This window comes from Aegilops tauschii, chromosome 7, assembly GCF_002575655.3.
Source record: "Aegilops tauschii subsp. strangulata cultivar AL8/78 chromosome 7, Aet v6.0, whole genome shotgun sequence".
Taxonomy (NCBI): domain Eukaryota; kingdom Viridiplantae; phylum Streptophyta; class Magnoliopsida; order Poales; family Poaceae; genus Aegilops; species Aegilops tauschii.
In genome coordinates, this window is record NC_053041.3 from 523,119,453 (window position 1) to 523,141,821 (window position 22,369).

Genomic DNA, 22,369 nt, shown 5'->3' on the forward strand with positions numbered 1-22,369 from the left:
TTTGTAGGAATATATTTAGAGTATTTTTCTATGGCAGTGATTTAGATCAAAGAATTGCGATACCAAATTATTATTATTATTTGTTGGGAATTTGAATCTCTCACGAGACCATATTTGTTTTGCATTTCCCCTATTTTTATCGAAACAAATACTCCTGCCGTTTTCAGGTTTTGCAACCCCCCCCCCCCCCCCCCCTACTTGCAAATTTACTTGCGTCAAATTTTATTTTATATTTCCAGTTTCCTATACTTTTTTTCTGAAAAGGATCTCCTACCATTCTCTGACCCGGGGCGATACATGAAAAGCAAGATCTGAAAGTGCCAAAACGCAAACACAAAATAGAAGGAACCCACGAGGCCACGAGCCCCACGACCACAAAAATGATCATCTCCTCCTCCTCCTCCCTCCGCTTCGCAATTTGCTTTTCATATAAGCCATAACTCGCCTCCTCCATTGCTTCTTTTCCAGCCTCCCGCTTCCTCCCGCCGTCGCTGTCCCCACCGGCCTTCCCCCCGCCGCCCCATCCATGGCCTCTCGAAATCATGGCCCTACCCCGGCCTCCTCCCTCGCCACGCCCCTCCTCTCCGACTCCATCACGCCCACCACCCCCACCCGCGCCGCCAACGGCCACGCGCGGGGCCACGACGGCGACGACGACCTCTGCGCCGCCGCCTCGGTGTGCGACGGCGGCGACCCGTTCGCGTTCCTCTCGGAGGACAGCCGCCCGCCGCGGCCGCCGGGCCCGTCCCCCGCCGACCCGTTCCGCAACAGGACGCCGTGGCTGGGCGGCCCGTACGGGTGGGCCAGGACGCTGCTGCTCGCGCCGGTCGCGGCGGCGCGGCTCGTGCTCTTCGGGCTGGCCATCGCGATCGGGTACGCAGCCACGTGGGTGGCGCTGCGCGGCTGGACCGACTCGCGGGAGCGCCCGCGGGAGGGCGCCGGCCCCATGCCGGCCTGGCGCCGCCGGCTCATGTGGGTCACCAGGCTCTCCGCGCGCTGCATCCTCTTCTCCTTCGGGTCAGTGCCTCCGCCTCAGCAAGCGCCGTTAGCTGCAGCAGCAGCTCTGCTCGGATTGGGTTTCGATCTGATCTGAACGTTTGGCGCTCGATCGATGAGCCGCTGGGAAGCTTCGAATTTTTTCACTAGATGATTAGGTTTCGGCCGCGAGGCGACACATGCCGAAGCTGCCGCGGATGGATGACGCGATCGGGAGATGTTTGGTTGGTTTGCAGAATTTGGGGGGGATTTGCCTTGCGGCACGTGTGTGGGCAGCGATTTGTTTGGTGGGGGCGACGCCGACGCCGTATCAGCTCGGAAGGTGAAGGACCGTGCGGGTGACTTTGTTTGTTACGACATGCACTTAATACGGCTGACCGACAGGAACGGGAGGGCCATCTGGTTAATATATCACAGTTCACCGTAGGTTGGAAACTGATTCTTGCACGGCCCGTCTCCCTCTGCTTAGCTTTTGCTTGGGTTTTTAGATCAGAACATTGCTGGTGATGATGCCTCGCCAATTTGATACGAGGAGCTTGCTAGAGAGAACCTCAAGAATTAGTGGAGGACACTTATTTCAACAAAACTACTACCGGTAATTTGGTTCCACCCCTATTATTTGGGGGCAGGAATCAGGTGGTCCGTAATGTGTGTGACTGTGGATAATTCAAATGGGAATAATGTGTGATAATTCAAATGATGATGATATTCCATGCTGGAAGCACAGTTCTTGTGCTGTACGGCTTTATGCTTTACATTACTGGCAATTGCTCAGTTGAATGTTTTGGGTACAATTCATTGAATGTTTTAAAACGATGTCAAAGTGGTGACTGGTGAGGAACCTTGCTTACCAACCTTCCCTGAAATAAAATGAAAAGCTAACTGGCGAAAAATCATTTGTACAATGCGCTCTACTGCTTGTTTATACTTACTGGAGGGTTTCTGGTTTTGACCGCATACTTATCATATTTTCTCATCTTATATTGCTATTGAGTACTGTCTGATATTTGTTGGCCACTCGTTTGTACTCTCAGGTATCACTGGATCACACGAAAAGGAAGGCCTGCGCCTAGAGAGCTTGCACCTATAGTCGTTTCCAATCATGTATCATACATAGATCCCATATACTTCTTCTATGAATTGTTCCCAACCATTGTTTCATCGGATTCCCATGATGCCATACCATTTGTTGGAACAATCATAAGAGCAATGCAGGCATGTTCCTTTACATTCTCCTCTTGAAGCATCTCAATTTGCAAGTTCCTTTCAAGTGTCAAACTTTATGACAATTTATACCTATCTTACAGGTTATATACGTTGATAGATTCTCGCCAGCTTCAAGGAAGTCAGCTGTGAATGAAATAAAGGTTAGGATGCTTCCCATCAGGCCTTGACCCCATAGTTGTTCTGCACTTCCTACTTTTGTCATCTAAAGTGCACAGCGTAACTAATTTTAAAAGTTGATTCCATGCAACTCATACTAGAACATAAGACAAACAACTTGATTGTCTATTAGTTATTGTGTTCATATGGTACATTTTAGGATGTGCTTTCAGAGAAAGGCAGCTGGCAATAGCTTTCCGCGTGTCCTGTTGTTCCCTGAAGGCACTACAACAAATGGGAGATTCCTGATCTCATTCCAACATGGAGCATTCATACCTGGCTACCCTGTTCAACCAGTTGTTGTTCGTTACCCCCATGTGCACTTTGACCAATCCTGGTTAGTATCTCTAAGATTATACATTCTTCTTTTGTTTTCTTTTTGTGCTGTTCCCTGTCATAATTGTCATTGTGTTTCAGGGGAAACATATCACTAATAGCACTCATGTTCAAGATGTTCACCCAGTTTCACAACTTCATGGAGGTCTGCATTTCTTGCACACCTCAGCCACTATCTGTCATGTTTATTGGCAGCAATTCCTCACACAATAAGCTCATTCCTTATATGAATAATTGATTTTACAGGTAGAGTACCTCCCTATTGTCTACCCCCCTGAGATCAAGCAAGAGAATGCCCTTCATTTTGCAGAGAATGTAATACTGTTTTACTCAAATGAATCGTCCTTTCAACACCTATGGTTTTCTGTAGCAATGTGGTCATAATATTTTTATTCTACAGACCAGCTATGCTATGGCACACGCCCTTAATGTTTTACCGACTTCTTATTCATATGCTGATTCAATGATTGCGTCAAGAGCAGAAGAAGCTGGAAAGGTAACAGGCCACCTACAACACGGTCTATATTCTAAATTCATGTGCCAGCTTTGACCTTTGTTTTCTGGAGTCCTTACCATATGGAATCTTCCAGAATTTCAAATGGCGGTAACTGGAGATGGGCATGCGTCCCCTTGAGTAGGAAGTAGGAATTTGACTCTAATAAGCTGAGTTTCCGTTTGCAGGCCAACTGCTCAAGTTATATGGTGGAAATGGCTTGGGTAAAAGAAGTAAGTCTTTCTTAAATTACACTGTATGTAGAACTTGGTGAACAAACCTATCAAAGAAACATCATAAGATTGTGAAGTTGTGCTAGTATTGAACAAAATGTTATGGTACAACGTTGATTTCATTTGCCTTTAAGTTTGCTTCTTTGTGCATCTAGAGGTATCTCTTGCTTCACTATAATGAGACATTTTTCTTCTCTGTGAGGATAGATGAATGATAGTTGTAGACTTGTACGTAGTTGATTTTTTTTCCATGATCCACGCAGCTTTTTATTTCACATGTTGGCTCTTTCCAAAGTATTGTGCATACTGCTTTCAGCTATGTGGTAGTATCTGATTCTCTTTACATCTGTTTTCAGGTGTATGGTGTAAGCACAGCAGAAGCAATGGAACTCTTGGAGCACTTTTTGGCTATGAATCCAGACAGTGAGTAAGTTCTTCGTCCCTTAAGTGACAACTATTGGATTGCCTCATAGAAGATTGTAAAAGTTTGGTCATTAAGGATTGCTTGCTTAAAGGATGCAATATTATCTTGGTTCTCTGTTTATATGTAGACACGCCTATTATGTTCTGTCATTCTGCAGTGTAGTGATAAATACAATTAACCAATTCTTGCAGTGGACGTGTTAAAGCACAAGATTTTTGGGCTATTTTTGGCCTAGATTGCAGTCCTCTATGCAAGAAGGTACTAACACTCTCCTCCCTGCAAATGCCATCAAGCTTAATTTCCTTACAACAAAATTGACAGAAAACTTATTTGAAACTATCATCTTTGCTGAACTCGCATAATTGTTTTCAGATATTTCACTACTTCGATTTTGAAAATAAGGAATCCGTCACATTCCGACAGGTATTGACTTGAAACGCAGTCTTATCTCGCAGCTGGCATATGGTTCTACATATATGGCCATATGTTTACCCAGTATCGTTGTAGGCTATTTGCTGTATGTTTTCCTAACATGCTACCACGGTACTACCTGATGTACACAGTTCCTGGTCGGGTGTGCGCACCTCAGGAAGCAGCCATTGTTTGAGGGAGTGTGCGAAACCGCCTTCGAGAAATGCAAGGCCCCCGGGACCTCTGACATATCCCTTGCACAGCTAGCCGACGCCCTGCGGTCGGGCATGCTTCCTCCAGCAGACGATGGGGTGAGTTTTCCACCTTCAGGTCCACTTGGATGCAACATTAGTGTGCCGACTTGACTCACCCTGTCTGTTCTCCGATTCCAGATGCTGAAGCTGTTCGAGACGTTTGACATTGATGACGACGACAAAATCAGCAGGGATGACTTTGTGGCATGCCTTGCAAGGTTCCCTTTCATGATCGCCCTCTTCGCTGGCCGGATCAACGGGGAGGTTTACATCGAGATAGTTTGATGATTGATGGAGTTGTAACCCCTCAGTTTGATGGTTGATGGAGTTGTTACCCTTCCTTTGTGTAGAGGGGTGATTGCGCCACTCCACGGTCCGTTTAGTAGACAGATCAAAGTCCAGCTATACCTTTGCTTTGCGCATCTCAAACTGGCTAACCAGTACAGCGTGGCAATTTTGTTCCATTTATTCTTCGAGGGGATATGTGTAGATAGGAGTGTTGTGGCACAATGGATTCTGCATATGGTTGTTGAATTGGATGTGCACATAGAAAGCACCTGTAACATCAAATAGAAGTTTTTGGGAAGATAATGCTGGCTTTCCCTTGCACGTTTATAACTGAAGTACTGCACGATCGTAACACTTATAACTGAGATAAGCGTGAGTAAACAAGTTGCACGGCATCAGTAGGCAATACTGAATACTGCTTTTGACGGACGGTGAGTCGAGTCTACTCAGTAGGCAACACGGTTTTATATGGACGTTGAGTTGAGTTTGATCAATCACATTGCAGCGTCAACACATCGACAGCACCTCTGTTTTCACGTTTTATGGCTTTCCGGGAGGGTATTTACACGAGGGAAAACAAAGGAGAAATGAAGAGAGCTAAAACAAGAAACGGCTTCAAGTAGGCTGGCTGAAAAAATTAGTCTGCCGTGCCGTGGCACGAGACAAGAAGATTTTTTTACAGTATATGTATGGTGCTTCTTGTCTCTTTTTTCCTTTCTCCTGTTCTGTTCCTGGAATATCTTTACATTACAATGCACTTCTCTTTCTTCGACTCGGTTCTTGCAGGCGGTGGGACATTTGACCTCTGCTGCAGAATTAAACCACAAGTGATTCAGACAAGTGAAAGCATGAACCGGCTGCATAAGAATTGTTACTAAATATATACTACCTCCGTCCGAAAAAGCTTGTCCCAAGCTTGTCCCTCAAATGGATGTATCTAGTACTAACTTGGTGCTAAATACATTCATTTGAGGGACAAGCTTTTTCGGAGGGAGGGAGTATATAGGATATAAAATGTGTAAAGTAGGCTAGGACAAAGATAGGCCGCCTGGTTACTAAGCGATTGTGAATCATTGATACCATAAGCGGTGAAAATGTAGGTAAAAACCACCAGGAATGATAAATTTCAGTGTAAGGACTACAGAGGAATTTACTATTTAGGATCCATGACTAAATGGATAATTACTGGTTCTGGGCAATATTATTAATTTCATGTAAAATATGGAAAATAGGTAGCTTTTGACATTGTAGCAACAATATAGATGGTTCACAAGTTGACATTAAAATACCACTTGAGTACAAAAGTGGTTCAAGCATAGTAGTTATTCCCTCCGTCCCAAAACAAGTGTCTCAACTTTAGTATGGTATGATGGAGTAGTTTTCAGGATTCACAAGCAGAACCAATGTGACTTCAGGGTTAGGGGTTGTGGTCATGTTTCACTCAAATAAAATGAAAGTACTAGGTCAAAACTGGCATGTACCTGTTGCATTTTGCAACATGGTATATACAGGTTCACAAATCTCCCACATTTAACCTTTAACTATGGGAATAATGGGATGACAGCTGTCAGGACATAAAGAATATAATAATTGTAGCAGGCAATGCGTGATAGTTACTCCCTCCGTTCACTATTATAAGATGTTGTAACCTTTTTCCAATCAGATGTATATAGACGTGTTTTAGTGTGTTTGTTAACTCATTTCAATCCATATGTAGTCCATACCAAAATATCCAAAACGTCTTGTAATAATGAACAGAGGGAGTAGATGTTTACTGGCCATGATGATTAGACGTTCGCTATATTTAGCAACATGCATCAAGCCAAAGGAAACATACCCTTGGGCCAACAACAAGTCCTAGCCGGCTTGATGATTGATTGGGTGTCTGGTGTGTTTGCGTCTGTTGCTGCTGTTGTTGTTGTTGAGGCTGCTGCTGTTCTGGTGGAGGCTGCTGTCGCTCAAACTCCTGTTGTTGAAGTGCGATAGCTAGCTCTAAATCCGAGCTGCCAGTATAAAAGAAAACCATGCGCTCAGGTTAGGCCTTGGGAATGTACACGTGCAAATACAAGTATATTTGAGGGTTCGCCTATTGCCTGCAACCATGCATTGTACAGTTTTCTTTATCATTGCACATTTCCCTAGTCAGGCTAACCTGTTAAATGGGATAACTCACGCACATTTTCCTAATCAGGCTAAATGTCATGCTATCTTGTTGAACAGGATAATTCATACACATTTTCCTAGTCAGGCTAATGTCATGCTAACCTGTTAAACAGGTTAACCTAGACCACACAGGTGCTACAAGCCTACAACCATCTCTTGGATCAGTGATCGATCATACCCTACTGATAATGCATCTAAAACTATGATTGCCGGCAGTATTTTAAGTGACCAGACGTATAGAGAACAAAAGGATCACTACAAAATTCAAGATCCCCAACCAACTCATCAACCAGGCAAGGAACTAGAATGGGAAATAGCCACAAGACTCAGTAGAACAGACTGGATTGCAAGCCTAAAACAAGCAGAAGTGCAGAACAGAGCCAGGAACAGCAAAAGGCATAACTAAGAAGAGCAGAGTGGGAAAATACTACATAGCTTCAACTGGCATCATAATATCACATCATATCTGACAATACAAATATTAACATGGTTGCAAAGGTTAAAATGTTATGCAATAGTAATTTGGATAAGATCTGCTTTCTGACCAACATAGAACTTGGCAAAAAAAAAAGAGTAGGAGGGGCATACTCTCCAGATGAGTTCGGCATAGTGGAATTGTCAAATTGAGCAATATAGTCCTGAGGATAGAACAAACAATGGATTATATAATCTTATACTCCCTCCGTTCCAAATTAGTTGACTTAGATTTGTCTAGATACGGATGTATCTAACTCTAAAACGTGTCTAGACAAATCTGAGTCAACTAATTTGGGACGGAGGTAATAGAACCCAATGACAATAACAAAAATTTATTGATGTTGCACATACAGCAGTAGTCGTCATGGCCTGCTGTTGATTCCATGAATCATTTCTGGGAGTTTCAGCCGTAAATGGTGTGAAGTTACTAGTGACAAAAACCCCATCTCCATTCACCTAATGATTGCCAGTTGAGAACAAAACAAATCAGTAACTTCCATTTCAAGTGAATAGAAGTGTTGGTGGAGAGGGCTTATTACATACCTCATCCAACTTTTGCCATACCAAATCAGTTTGGCTGAAAAAACCCTGATCAGTTGCTAAGAGATATAGACTTCCGTTATACTGCACAAAAAGCATGGAAAAAAATAAAGACAGCAAGCTTAATAGCTTATACAGTAATTAAATAGTCTGACTTAATTAATTATCATACCTTGAACATACTGTTGAAGTGGTTATTGCGGAAGAAGACACAAAGCTCTCTTTCCTTGAGACCCTCTTGTAGACAAAACAAACTGTAATGATGAAAATTTTGCCACATTAATTATGAACAAGAGAAATCCATGCGCTTAAACCCATGAACAGATATGTACCCATAGACAGTCAGCTGGTTAGCAGTGCTCTGTAGAAAATTATCAATCAGGTCCCCTGCAAACAAACAAAGGAGTGTAAAGATAAATATTGTGAATAAATATTCATGACCCAATTGCACAACTGGTAACTGGAAAATATCTCACATTGATGATCTGCAGCTCCATTTTTCAAGCATTGACTACTTTCCCCTATCTTGTCAGCCTGCTCAGCAAGAACCACCTCACCCTCATACACTGGCTCCTCAGTTTGAAATGCCATGTTTCCACTGCCAAGTATGTGCTCTTCTCCTTGATAGATTGGCTCGTTCCCCTGAATGTTTGAAGAGGCAAGCACAGCAGTGTCTAGAGAAACAACTTTCTCATCCTGCTCAGGTATAGCACCCATAGGAGTAGCTTGACTAGTTACAGTTGCTGAGTCACAGCTGTTCTCAGTATCAGAAACCTGAGGGGCAGTATCAGAAGCCTGAGGTGTAGCACCCATAGGAGTAGCTTGACCAGTTACAGTTGCCGAGTCACAGCTGTTCTCAGTATCAGAAACCTGAGGGGCAGCATCAGAAGCCTGAGTGTCATGAATTTGCATGGTAGAATATTCTCTGCAGGTTTCTTTACTAGCTTCAGCGAGGTCAGGAGCAGGAGCAGAAGCTTCGCCATCGAGAACAGAAGATTCATGAGAAGGGCAGGCAACAGTAGATTCTGAAGATTGAACAGGTATATCAAGGTGCTCTACTAACATATCCCTTTTCCCATCTTCCTCTGTTTCTTTGGAGGTCAAAGCTTGTTCAGATTCTGAAGACGCAACTTCACTAACATTAGCATCAGAATTTGTGTTCTGTAATGTAGAATCATGACTACCTTCCTCTTTATTTGACGGTCCTACCACCTCAGGTGCCTCTAATACAAAGCTCTCACTACGTGGTGTATCCTCTATATTGGAGGATGAATGACTCTGCGAAGTGCTGAAGGAAACAGATCCATCAACAACATTCGTGCTTTCAGCTTTGGATAGACTAAGGACTCTCCTTAGTTCCTCGTCTTCCTCACGGTCGCCTCGTCTCATTTGCAGTTCAGCTGAATCTGAGAGTGTACTTTCATCAAATGATATCCCTAGAGAAACAGTAGGTGACGGAACCCCTAATGCTGCTGCTGTTGCAGCAGCAAAATCAACAGTTTCTTCCTCTGCAACATGTTTATCATCTTCTGCTGGTTTCTCTGACTTAAATTCAGCAAGCCCAGAAGCAAGAGCATTGTATGACTTTGATCCAATGGCACTAGCAGTGTCAGTATCCTAGAAATTGATATGAAGCAGTATTAGCATGTCATTGGTGTTATAGGCACAGCTAATAAAGTGATGCTGTATCTATTTTGTAGCCATGAGTCACGTGACACATTTAAGCGGACATGGATGTTGAACAAGAGCGCATCTAGCATTCACGTACGTACAGCCAGAAACCGTGTTAGTCACGCGTCTTTGTTCGTGGAATTGCATTGCATAATATAAACAGGTCATCAATTATTGAGTTTTTCAGTACAAAAAATAAGTCTACCAAACATGCACTGGAATTTAAATATAATGTCCGTATGCAAGCATAACCTTTTGCAGAAGCAACCCAAGCGACAATTAAAACACAAAGAGTGAAAGTGAGGGGCATCGGAGTAAGAGAATCAGTTCCCTCAGTTGACAATTCATCTCAACAGATAGCCATAATTAGGACCGATGGTTTAGGCTGCAGACTGGAATACAGTTGGTAGCAACCTAACGTAAAAAAAATGTGGTTCGTTTTACCAATACCAAGAGGTCAAAAGAAAGAAAACTAATGTCACATGAACATCCCAATGCTAGTAAAAGCAGGGAAGAGGGAACTCCTCTGCACTACAGATAAAGGGCATGCAATTGCAAGCAAACAGACTCCAGGGACCAAATATAAAGTCACACAAACAATCACAATAAAAATATCTCTGACTTCTAAGAATGAATATGTAGTGTTATAAGTATGTAGTAAATATTGCTGACAGGGTTCAGAACTCAGGGTGACCGAAATTTTAAAGATGGTATAGTCTTGCACTCTTGCACATGCATAATACCTTCGGAAGCAAAAAGACATTGCACACTCTACAGCAGCCAGTGCTTTATACACATATATTTTAACTTTTTAAGTATTCCCCATATGCGTATATTCTACATCATTCTACGTAATATCGTGATTACCAAAATTGAAAAACATAAACATGGATGGAAAAAGTACCAAGACCATATGCAAGATAGCATTGAATCCTTTAATCAAGATCACGGGCATACAAATACTGACTTCTCACGTTTATGAACCTGGCCATTCATGTGTCAAAAATTTGCATCTCACCTAAAGTATTAGGGCTGTTGTATGCAAGTTAGGTGAGACAGGCTATACCAATCTCAATAAGTACCAAGCAAAATCAAAGGTTACTTGTTGGTCATGTAACAGCCAATTCGTAGTGTGTTCTGTCATTGCAGGAAAGCAACATGTAAACCTAATATGTCATAGGGACAAGTAATACCTGAGGATCGACTATCCACCCATGGTATAATGGAATATCCAGAAGGTCAAATATGGCGCGCTCTGGGGTGAACTCAAAGTCATCAACCCTGCAACGTTGACATAAATGCACCTTAGAACAACAATCTACATGCCATATATATGCACACACACACTCGCACCCATAAAACATCGACCCTCAATCTGGAAACCTCAAACGTACTTTCTGAACATGACATTCACATCGATGCCAGTCGTGAGGCGCGGTAGAAGGTCTATCGCGTCCGAGATGTTGTGCTCCCAGTTGCGGGCGTACTCCTCGTCCCTGCCCTGCGAGTCGCAACCCAACCCTATTTTCAGAAATGAACATCGCAAACGGCCACAAACTTAACGGCGGGAATGCTGATCAGCTGGCCGAACCTGCGCACTGCTGTTGGAGTCAATGAGGCGGTCGGCGACGAGGGACAGCAGCTTCTGCTGCGACACCTCGCCCGCATCCGGGTTCAGGCTGATCACGTTCTTCAGCAGCAGCACGTTACCTGCAACCAAAAAACGGGCGCGCCAAAACCCACGCAGGTGAAATCGGGAGCAAAACCAACCCGCGCCGCGCGCGGAATCCACCAACCCGAGCGGGGGAGGAGAGGCGGGAGGAGGGGACGGGACGGGGGGCTCTCACAGATGGCGAGGAGCGGGCAGGGCCCGTTGTCGTTCTGGTAGACGATGGGGGTGCGGCGGCCGAGGAAGTCAACGGCCCTCGTCTTGTGCATCACCTCGGGGGGCTCGAGCGGCTGCGCGGGCTCCGGCTCGGGATCCAGCGCGCCGAGCGGCGGCGCGGGCGGCGGGAGCGGGGGCGTGTCCGCGGACATGGATCTCCCCCGCGATCGCCCGGGGCAGGGGGGCTAGGTCACCGGAGCCCTAGCACCGGGCGGGTTGTCGCCGGCGCCGTAGGAGGCGGAGGACCCCGCGCGCAGCGTCGCCGGGCGGATTGGAGGGGAGGAATGGCGAGGCGAAATCGGGAGAGGAATAGAATACCGAGGAGAGACAGTGGGGCGCCCGCCTGGGTCTCGTCTGTCTGGCTGGGTTGGGCGATGAGGTGGGAAGAGAAGAACGGCCGAGGCAGGGAGGATCCAGGGGGGTATTAGTAAAGTTTCCTAAACTAGGGGAATCTCTATGGGGGATCATTATCGACTAATCAGGTGGTGGCAGTTTACTCGATCTGGTCCCCGCAGTTTGCCGTAATAGGATCCTTGTCCTCTTCCGTGCGTATTCTGGTGTCTTCCGACTCGATCCCCGTGCCATTTTGCAATTAATAAAGTACTGCTGGGAGTAGTATTGGATTTGGATTTTGTGTAAAGACGGTTGCAAGTTGTATAACTAACTAACAAACCAACGACTCCTGTGTCCATTTGTCTCCACAGCTAGGCCTGCACTGTCATCTGATGATAACATCGAAGCCGAGCAGTTTTTAAGGGTTTAGTTTGGTAGCAGATGAAACAAACCTTAAAAAAACTGGTTACCATGGTGTGGTGATCGAAGCTTAGCGCGCACAAAAAGAAACTTAGCATGGAAGTAACGGCACGCGCTCGCTTGCTTGGAGGAGTCGTTGCACGACTCGCCGCACGTCTGGCTGGAGCCTTTTTGCACGAACCGACGTTCCTTTCTGCGAGCCCTAGCCGTCGGATGGCCCCGGGGGCGTCGGATCCGGCCGTCCGAGTTGCGTGCATGTCAAGCCAGGCGAAAAGGAGGCTTGATTCCGTTTCTGGCCTCCTCGCGTGTGGTTTGCTTCGTTGCGAGGGATTTGCCGCGTTTAAGAGCTCCTGGCTGATTTTGCTGCGAGGAGGGTCGAACCTAACCACGTGACCATCCGACGGTTTGCTTGCTGGACGGCACGCTTGGAATGAATGAATGGGTGGATTCAGCGACGACCTACCAAAATACCTCGATCTGGTCCATGCTTGAATAGGAGGGCAAGGGGCATAATGGCATCCCAAGATCCGTATACAGTACTAACGACAAACCTCTTTTTCGGGATCTTAAGGGTGTGTTTGGTAGTCTGCATCATTTTGATATATCCGTGTCTGCATCATTTGGTGTATTTGTATTTATGAGTTAGTTGTGTCTGGTTGAGCGAATACAGACTAAAAACCATGTTTTACACAACATTGCTTTCTTGCATTCTCCCTAATCTTAATGAGAAAAAACACGCACATGGTTGTTTAATACTCCCTCTGTAAAGAAATATAAGTGCGTTTCTAAACGCTTTTATATTAGTTTACAGAGGGAGTAACAAGTATTTTCTACCCAGATGCAACGTGTTTGATGCATGATTACGTACGCACGAATTATTAACCTCACCTCTTATCCACGTGGTGAACTTACCTCACATGAAAACATGTGTTGAAAAAAGAAGAGAAAGGCCAGCTTGGCAGCCCTCGGGTGCTCATCCAACGGCCACGAAATCAAATGGGTGCAAATTATTTTCCAGGAGACTGACGCCCATGTGTGACACGTTTGTGCAGTGAGTAGGGAGACGCTGTTCTACTCATCTACGACCATCGAAACAAAAAATGTAAAACAAGAAGTCGTATGAAACAACAAAATGAAACTAGTGGTGAAAGAAAACTTCAAACGGTGGACCGCGTGCGAAGATTTTGCCAAAATTCGTCGGTTCATAAGATGCACATATGAACACGTTAGTGCAATCTAGAGGGAGATGTAGTTCTACTCACTTATGATCGTCGAAACACAAAATGTACAACACGTAAGCCATGTGAAATAACAAGGTGAAGCTAGTGGTGAAACATAATTTCAAGCGATCTACTCTATGCAAAGATTTTGCCCAAATTCATCGGTTCATAGCATGCACACTTGAACATATTACTGCAGTCTAGTAGTTCTACTCGTCTATGACCGTTGAAAATAGAAAAACTTACAACACGCAAGTCGTGTGAAACAACAAGATAAAGCTAGTCGTGTAAGAAAACTTCAATTGTTGACCGTGTGTAAAGATTTTGCTAAAATTCATTGGCTCATAACATGCACGCATGAGCACATTAGTGCAATGCAGTAGGAGATGTGAATCTATTCGTCTACGGCCGTTAAAACAGAAAACGTACAACAGTGAAGTTGTATGAAACAGCGAGATGAGGCTAGTAACGAAAGGAAACTTCAAACTGTCGACTGTGTGCGAAGAATTTGTCGAGATTTGTCTAAAAAGCACTAAACATGAACACAAATTTGAAGATTTCCAGTCCACAAAATTAGGAAGTGATCGCCTGAATGGAATCACAATGTCGATGCACATATTTTTCATGTAGAGCCTATTCCGAATCGAAACACCACTGTGTAAATTAGACATGATTATGTTATGTGGATTAAGGAAGGTGAGTGGAACAGACACGTGTAAACCCACCTAGCTCGCATCACAGAGCCACCCATCGCTCGGGTCTTGTTGGGGATATAATTATTAGGTATGACCCGCCCAGGAGGGGCCGGGTTATACCTATGGCGATTCATGAAGCCCAAGACAGATTTGGAAGATGGCGGTTCAGTCAAAGGCCCAAGGCCCAAAGGCGACTCAAGACCCGTAGAGATAAACCGCCATAAGTACATAACTTGTATTGTAAGGCAGAGATAGTTAGAGACCGAGCCGGACACTGTTTATGAGCCGGCGGGGACTCTGTGAGCCACTGGGCGTCGACCTCTGTATATAAAGGGACGACCCGGCGGCGGTTCAAGACAAGTAACTTCAGATCGAAAGCTAGGTCAAGCGGATTCGCTCCCTAGTAATCGAAACATAAGCAATTGTTGGGGAACGTAGTAATTTCAAAAAAAATCCTACGCACACGCAAGATCATGGTGATGCATAGCAACGAGAGGGGAGAGTGTTGTCCACGTACCCTCGTAGACCGACAGCGGAAGCGTTATCACAACGCGGTTGATGTAGTCGTACGTCTTCACGATCCGACCGATCAAGTACCGAACGTACGGCACCTCCGAGTTCTACACACGTTCAGCTCGATGACGTCCCTCGAACTCCGATCCAGCCGAGTGTTGAGGGAGAGTTTCGTCAGCACGACGGCGTGGTGACGATGATGATGTTCCACCGACGCAGGGCTTCGCCTAAGCTCCGCAACGGTATTATCGAGGTGTAATATGGTGGAGGGGGGCACCGCACACGGCTAAGAGATCTCAAGGATCAATTGTTGTGTCTCTGGGGTGCCCCCTGCCCCCGTATATAAAGGAGCAAGGGGGAGGCAGCCGGCCAAGGGGAGAGGCGCGCCATAGGGGGGAGTCCTACTCCCACCGGGAGTAGGACTCCTCCTTTCCTTGTGGGAGTAGGAGAAGGGAAGGGGGAAGGAGAAAGAAGGAAGGGTGCGCCCCCCTTCCCTAGTCCAATTCGGACCAAACCATGGGGAGGGGTGCGGCCACCTTTTGAGGCCTTTCTCTCCTTTCCCGTATGGCCCATTAAGGCCCAATATGAATTCCCGTAACTCTCCGGTACTCCGAAAAATACCCGAATCACTCGGAACCTTTCCGAAGTCCGAATATAGTCGTCCAATATATCGATCTTTACGTCTCGACCATTTCGAGACTCCTCGTCATATCCCCGATCTCATCCGGGACTCCGAACTCCTTCGGTACATCAAAACTCAATAAAACTGTCATCGTAACGTTAAGCGTGTGGACCCTACGGGTTCGAGAACTATGTAGACATGACCGAGACACGTCTCCGGTCAATAACCAATAGCGGGACCTGGATGCCCATATTGGCTCCCACATATTCTACGAAGATCTTTATCGGTCAGACCGCATAACAACATACGTTGTTCCCTTTGTCATCGGTATGTTACTTGCCCGAGATTCGATCGTCGGTATCTCGATACCTAGTTCAATCTCGTTACCGGCAAGTCTCTTTACTCGTTCCGTAATACATCATCCCGCAACTAACTCATTAGTCACAATGCTTGCAAGGCTTATAGTGATGTGCATTACCGAGTGGGCCCAGAGATACCTCTCCGACAATCGGAGTGACAAATCCTAATCTCGAAATACGCCAACCCAACAAGTACCTTTGGAGACACCTGTAGAGCACCTTTATAATCACCCATTTACGTTGTGACGTTTGGTAGCACACAAAGTGTTCCTCCGGTAAACGGGAGTTGCATAATCTCATAGTCATAGGAACATGTATAAGTCATGAAGAAAGCAATAGCAACATACTAAACGATCGAGTGCTAAGCTAACGGAATGGGTCAAGTCAATCACGTCATTCTCCTAATGAGGTGATCCCGTTAATCAAATGACAACTCATGTCTTTGGTTAGGAAACATAACCATCTTTGATTAACGAGCTAGTCAAGTAGAGGCATACTAGTGACACTCTGTTTGTCTATGTATTCACACATGTATTATGTTTCCGGTTAATACAATTCTAGCATGAATAATAAACATTTATCATGATATAAGGAAATATATAATACTTTATTATTGCCTCTAGGGCATATTTCCTTCAGCAATATCACCTCAAACTGGATTAGGTCTTTACCTTCACCGCAAGGGGCCGAACCAGTGTAAACCCTCGTGTCCTTTGTCCCGTTTTAACCCCTTTAAGCTTCCTAGTTTCGATGGCTCCACGATTAAGTCCTTTCACTAGGGCATCTGCTGTGACAATTCCATGACAGTTGGCGCCCACCGTGGGGCCTGCGCACGGTGGATTTGAGTTCTTGAAGGGTAGCTTCAAAGGGCTCAAGGGATACGCTGTGGGCCGGATGACCAAGAGTCGTCGCGGCAAGCTCTACATCGACGATGCAGGCTGGGGCCCCGACGCCGGCTCAATGGAGTACGGGTACCGGGTCCCCTTCGGCGGAATCCACGTCTTCATCGGCCAGATCGGCGAGCCGAGCCTTGAGCCGGACATCTGCATCGACATCGTCGAGATGGCTCAGCGTGCGAGACCCGCCCGGGCTCAGCCCGCCATGAAGCGTGTCTTCGTGGGATGCATCCATGGAGGGGAATTTTCTGAAGGATCTGTGTCTGGCGGTGAGACGGCCATCTACTCTGATGGTGAGTCGTCCACGGGTGAGACGGATTCATTGTATCAATTGCAAGACGGTGGGCTTGGGGGCTGTTCCGATGGTAGCAGTATTCCGGACCCCTTTGAGCCGCCGAGCAGAGTGGGGATCTTCATGGCTGGCACGCAACTCGTTCAACTCTACGGTTGCGGCAACGATAACCTCCGGGTCAGCGGCAGCCGGGGCAGGAGGCCCTGCACGCCCGCCGGCTCAGGTGCTGATGGATCTCATGGATAGGATGACAGCCCTGTTAACCGTCGTGGTTAATCCGGCGGATCAGGCTCAACATGATGCAGAAGTGGCACAGTTACGTGAGGAGGTAGCACAAGCCAAGGAAAACCTAGCAGCGGAGGACGTCAGGATGGCCACAGAGCGGGTGGCTTTGGATGCTCGAGCTCAGCAGATTCAATCAGAGGCTTTCCAGCTTACGATGGATCTGAACGCATCAAATGAGGTCATGAGGAGAAGGCACCAGAAGGCTCAATCCTGTCTGCCTCCGACTTATGATCCTAGAAACCTCTTCCGCACACCCGGTGCTGGCCCTAGTAACCCGCCGGAGGTAAACCGGGTTGCAACGCCTGGGGTTGGGACGCCGGTTCAACCACGGGTGATGGAACCTCCTCGTATGAATACTGCTCCACCTCATTATGTACCAACACCACCGGGTCACTATTATAACCCTTTGGAGAACATGATCGCTTCGGCGGCACGATTGACGGCTCTCCCGGTGGAGGGCGACTCTCCGACGGCGATTGAAACACGAAGGGTCAGAGAACTTCCTCAGACGGCTCTGGCGCAACAGGAGGCATATTCTTATAGTCGAGACAGGATTCATTCGATCCCTCGCCCAAGCCGGAGCCCGAGTTATAGCAGGCATATAGATTCAGCAGCCGTTTCAAAGCAACGCCCGGCGCCATGACCAGCCGTGCGGGCATGACCCGGCGCGTGATGGAGCTCCTAACTTGGTTGATCAGGACAGGATACGCCAAGAGGCTGAGCGGGCGGCTCAGCAGGTAGCTGAGCAGGCAGCTCAGCGGGCAGCTTACCAGTCTTTTCCGGTTTATCTGACGACTTCTATTGAGGCAGGCGTGACCACGAGGACTGGAGGTGTCCCTTGCTTGGTACCGGCTCTGCGTAATGAGCGTTTGCCCAAGGATTTCAAGGGGCCTCGATAGGTGCCTAATTACACGGCCGACTTACAGCCCGGGGCATGGATTGAAAGCTATGAGATGGCCATGGAACTACTGGAGGTCAGTGACGCGGCAATGGCCAAGTACTTCACCATGATGTTGGATGGAACGGCCCACACTTGGTTGAAGGGGCTGCCACCTAATTCCATTGGTTCATGGGCAGAGTTAAAGGCTCGGTTTATTCAGAACTTCAAAGACACATGCAAGCAGCCCATGTCAATTGTGGATTTGACTAATTGCAAGCAAGAGGAAGGTGAGTCCATGACCCATTGGGTGCGTAGGGTCAAAGCCATAATACATTCATGTGATAAGATGGATGCCGGCTCTGCAGTCTTAATGTTGGAGAAAAATTGCCGTTTTACGCCTCTGAAACAAAAGCTGGGGTGGCTCAAGCGCGATTGTAATGACATGGGCCAGCTAATGGCGGCTCTAGTCAAGTACGCCGACTCTGATAGTACCAAGGATCCCGAGTCTAACGATGAGAAGACAAGGAAGGGAAAGAAGAACGGCAATGCCAAGGGTCATCAGCATAACCCAGCGAATCAAGGAGGCAATAATAAACGTAAGGCTGACGGTAGCTCAGAGTTTGTGGCTAACACCAATGCGCAGGGCAACAATCAACGACGTAAGGGGAGACCACCTCCTCGGTCCGGCGGGTCAGGTCCCACTCTTGAGCAGTTGCTAAATGAGCCCTGTCCAAGGCACGGTACTCAGCAGAAACTGGCCACTCACCTATGGAAGGACTGTATGATCATGAAGGCTTTCAAGAACTCTAGCATGTTTGACGGCAATCATGGGCCGAGCGGCGGCTCAGGTGGCGGCGGTTTTCATGGCCCGGGCGGCGGTTCAAATTCCAACTTTCAAGGCTCTCAAGGAAATCAAGGTGGCTATAATCAGCAATCTGGCCAGGGAGGTCAGTAGCAGCAGTCTGGATATTAGAGCAATCCAAAGCAGCTGAATAGTGGACAGTATCATGTGTTCACCACCAGTTTGTGCAAACGGGACCAGAAGCTTCATAAAAGGGCTGATCATATGTCTTCATCATCATAATTTCAAACGACCAATTGGGGGCTGATCGTACTCGAATCCAGCTTAACCCTTTAGTCCGGCTCATGATTGTATTCGAATCTAGCCGTTAAACCTCATGATCACTAGGGGGCTTCCTGTTCAAACATAGGTTGTATTCGAACCAAAGAGAACATAGCTGTCGGTACCCTCTTGATCGGCACAATGCCAAACTCACTAGGGGGCTTCTTGATCGTATTCGAATCATAGCTTAACCCCTTTTGGGTCCGACTTTGATCGTATTCGAATCAGAGTCGTTAAACAAAACTCTCAAGGTCATTTGGGGGCTTCCTGTTCAAACATAGGTCGTATTCGAACCAAAGAGAACATAGCTATCGGTACCCTCTTGATCGGCGCAACGCCAAAGCCACCGGGGGCTACATGATCGTATTCGAATCCTAGCTTAACCCCTTTGGTCCGGTTTACTGATCGTATTTGAATCAGAAGCCTCAAATTTTTCTTTCTATTTGGCTTAAGTTTTTTGAAAACAATCTTTGTTTTTGTCTTGAGGCTCTTTGTCCAGATCTAAGTATAAGTATGGTTTAAATTTAACCCGGCTTGGTTTTGGACGATAAGTAGCCAGCATATGACAATCATCATACATGTGGAAGTGTTGGCTTCTAAAAGATTGGGTTATCACCCTTACTGTTCAGGTCACATGAACCGGCAGTGCAAATTCAAAATCACAGGACAGTTCAAAGACTTTCTTATGCATAAAGAAAACAGATGATAAGTTTAAAAAGGGGAGTGTATAAAGCGGCGGCTTAACAGTATTGAGCACCAAAACGTGCACGATGGCACGACAAAGCAAAGTCATTTCTACCCTATTACATGACTCGCCGAGTCCAAATGATTAAATTGTTTTCCAGCAAGGTACAAATATGAGCCGCCCGGCGGGTCAATTCTCTTGTTGGCCTGAAGCTTCCGGGTCAACCCTTTCCGCTCCTCCGTCCTATTCCCTGTCCTAGAAGGTTGATGATGACCAGTTAATGCCATTCAAAGCTTCAAATTCAGCTTCATCATCAATTAGTCCGGCCGGGTCAACTTCAGGGGCGAAGGTATGCTTACGGATTGGAGGGATCAGGCTGGTCACTTTATAATGCGGCGTTGGAATCCTCCGATTCTCCGCATCATAACCCGGCTGGTACCTAGTGAGATCCGCCTCATCAGCAATCAGGGTGGCCACATGGCGTATTTCCTTCACATAAGCGGCGAAGTCCTCCTGTTCAAATGATGTGCCATCCTCCTTAAAGCTTGGATATCCAATGGCGATGTCGGCCGGGTCTAACTCCGGTAGCCACGCCTTGGCCCGACTTAAAGCAACCACGGCTCCGGCTCTTGCAGATGACCGCCTTAATTCATTAAACCGCTGGAGTAGCATAGAAAGCCTCTTCAGAACATCCACCAGGAGTGTGGGGACTTCGTTTGACAGGGCAACTGTGGCCAAGGCACGCTGAGATCCAATATAAAGTTGTTCCACGAGCGTGTAAACCGCCTTCAGCTTCACCAGCATGTCCTGGTTGAGGTTGGAGCTCCGGGGGCCTGCATAGCAATATCAGGTGAGTTAGATGACAATTCATAGGATCACTAGAAAGATTCAATATTTGACGCTTGCAGGGCGACTTACCAAAGATTGCTGAGACCATCTGAAATACATGGCGTTTTAAGCCGGACAATTCAGTGGTCACCTCTTCAAGAGCTGTTTCTGCTGTTTCAGCTCGTTGGGTTAAGGCAATTTTTTCTTCAGCCCAGGCCTTCTTCTCAACCCCAAACCCGGATTGCAATTTCTCTTGTTCAGCTACACTAAATTCAAATTTGGAATTGGCCTTTTGAGTTTCAGTCTCCTGAGCCTCCAGGCGGTTCTTCAATTCAGACAGTTCTGATTGAAGTTGAGTAGTGGTGGCCTGTACAAATACCGGGTCAAAATCCATGAATATTAGCATACAATATTAAGTCCGAAGCCTTTTGCAAGCAACAAACACTTGGCACTTGGGGGCTAATGTTTAACGAAGGTTTTATCTAAGTGGCGGTTCATGAGAGTAAGTCCGAAGCACTTTGCAAGCAAGAGTACTTGGCACTTGGGGGCTAATGCATATTGCTGTTAAATCTACATAAGGACTATATTCTGCACAAGCATGTGAAGGACCGACTCATTCATGTTGATTAAACCGGCCCTTGGGGACTATGGAGTAAGCCGGATTTTTTACAGGTTTGACCAAAGGATATTACTAATGTTTATACATCTGTTCTAAGTCTACAACATATTCATCATAAGCAATAGACTTGGGGGCTAGCATAATAAGGATAATTCAGTGAAGGGAAAGAGTTTATACCTCAAATTTCTGGTGCATTTGCTTCAGCATATCAACTTCGAGGTCACGGTTGCTGTGCACTTGGCTAAGATATCCAGAAAAAAACTTCCCCAATGCTCATGTGAGTATAATCAGCAATGTCAAATCTGACCTTACGACGTTCCAGGTGCTCTTCCTTGGCAGAACACTTGGTTAGCATAGTAGGTCTCCCCAGCTCAGTGTAGCCGGTCCTGGTAATTTCAACATCAGCATCTTGTGGGTCGTCTGTCTTGGCCGGGCTGGAAGCTTCAAGGGTTACAGAGCCGTCGGCGGCTTGATCAGCAGGCGGGTCAGTGGTTGGCGTTGGCATATCATGAGCCGGTTCAAGCGGTGGCTCAGGAACAGAGGCTTTCGGTGCGGCCGTCTGGAGTTCTGGCTCGCTGATGGAGGGCTCTTCGGCCGGCTTGCTCTTCTTCACCTTCTTGCTGGGCTTTGCTTTTCCGTTGCATAAAGATCAAAATATCAGTACAAATATAAAGAATTGAAATGAATACATGATAAGTAAATTATCATTACCCTGGAGCGGTCTTAAAAGCCGGCATGTTGGACTAGATTGAGTCGCCGGAGGAAGGTGAAGTTTCCTGATAATTCGAGTCAGAAGAGTTGAGTGGTTGACGAGTGAGACCCGCCAAAGGATAAAAAGGAGTTAAGTCGGAGGTGACCTCGTTCCGGCGCTTCCTTGGTGTATTTGGTAAGCCAGAGGAGAGTTCTGCGTCCTTGCTGGTCCGGGTTTGCCTCCGGCTCTCATGAATCTGTCGCTTCAAAAGAAATTGAGGATCTTGATAAGCTAAAGGATGTGAAAATCTTACTTTCCGGGTTACTCTTCGGATTTTCTGTCTTGGCAAAGGCT

The 22,369-nt window shown here is 46.5% G+C and overlaps 2 protein-coding genes across 4 annotated transcripts; one reads left to right on the forward strand and one right to left on the reverse strand.

Moving 5' to 3' along the window:
- Positions 1–329: 329 nt before the first annotated feature.
- On the forward strand, positions 330–5,121 carry LOC109769853 (lysophospholipid acyltransferase LPEAT2). 2 transcript variants are annotated; one of them, XM_020328561.4, is made up of 13 exons: positions 330–1,017; positions 2,031–2,211; positions 2,304–2,363; positions 2,553–2,716; positions 2,797–2,860; positions 2,962–3,030; positions 3,116–3,211; positions 3,397–3,441; positions 3,798–3,868; positions 4,057–4,123; positions 4,238–4,288; positions 4,429–4,587; positions 4,669–5,121. In XM_020328561.4, exons 1-13 carry the CDS (start codon positions 527–529, stop codon positions 4,813–4,815), a joined length of 1,665 nt encoding a protein of 554 aa, XP_020184150.1. In that variant the 5' UTR covers positions 330–526; the 3' UTR covers positions 4,816–5,121. The 2 variants fall into 2 exon arrangements, with proteins under 2 accessions (XP_020184150.1, XP_040250405.1); XM_040394471.3 differs by having other exon boundaries at positions 369–1,017; positions 2,540–2,716.
- Positions 5,122–5,280: 159 nt separating this feature from the next.
- Positions 5,281–11,948, reverse strand: LOC109769852 (uncharacterized). 2 transcript variants are annotated; one of them, XM_020328559.4, is made up of 12 exons: positions 11,517–11,948; positions 11,261–11,379; positions 11,064–11,170; positions 10,863–10,950; positions 8,475–9,615; positions 8,331–8,385; positions 8,171–8,252; positions 8,002–8,082; positions 7,810–7,914; positions 7,570–7,619; positions 6,656–6,821; positions 5,281–5,626 (listed from the first exon to the last, which is right to left on the reverse strand). In XM_020328559.4, exons 1-12 carry the CDS (start codon positions 11,704–11,706, stop codon positions 5,561–5,563), a joined length of 2,250 nt encoding a protein of 749 aa, XP_020184148.1. In that variant the 5' UTR covers positions 11,707–11,948; the 3' UTR covers positions 5,281–5,560. The 2 variants fall into 2 exon arrangements, with proteins under 2 accessions (XP_020184148.1, XP_020184149.1); XM_020328560.4 differs by having other exon boundaries at positions 5,281–5,623; positions 11,517–11,944.
- Positions 11,949–22,369: the final 10,421 nt, after the last annotated feature.

Coding starts and splice junctions, on each gene's coding strand:
- LOC109769853 (XM_020328561.4), top strand. CDS start 527: ATGGCCTCTCGAAATCATGGCCCTACCCCGGCCTCCTCCCTCGCCACG. Junction 2,717..2,796: donor GTGCACTTTGACCAATCCTG/GTTAGTATCTCT, acceptor ATTGTGTTTCAG/GGGAAACATATCACTAATAG. Junction 4,124..4,237: donor GCAGTCCTCTATGCAAGAAG/GTACTAACACTC, acceptor AATTGTTTTCAG/ATATTTCACTACTTCGATTT.
- LOC109769852 (XM_020328559.4), bottom strand. CDS start 11,706: ATGTCCGCGGACACGCCCCCGCTCCCGCCGCCCGCGCCGCCGCTCGGC. Junction 11,171..11,260: donor ACTCCAACAGCAGTGCGCAG/GTTCGGCCAGCT, acceptor TGCGACTCGCAG/GGCAGGGACGAGGAGTACGC. Junction 6,822..7,569: donor ATGCCGAACTCATCTGGAGA/GTATGCCCCTCC, acceptor TTATACTGGCAG/CTCGGATTTAGAGCTAGCTA.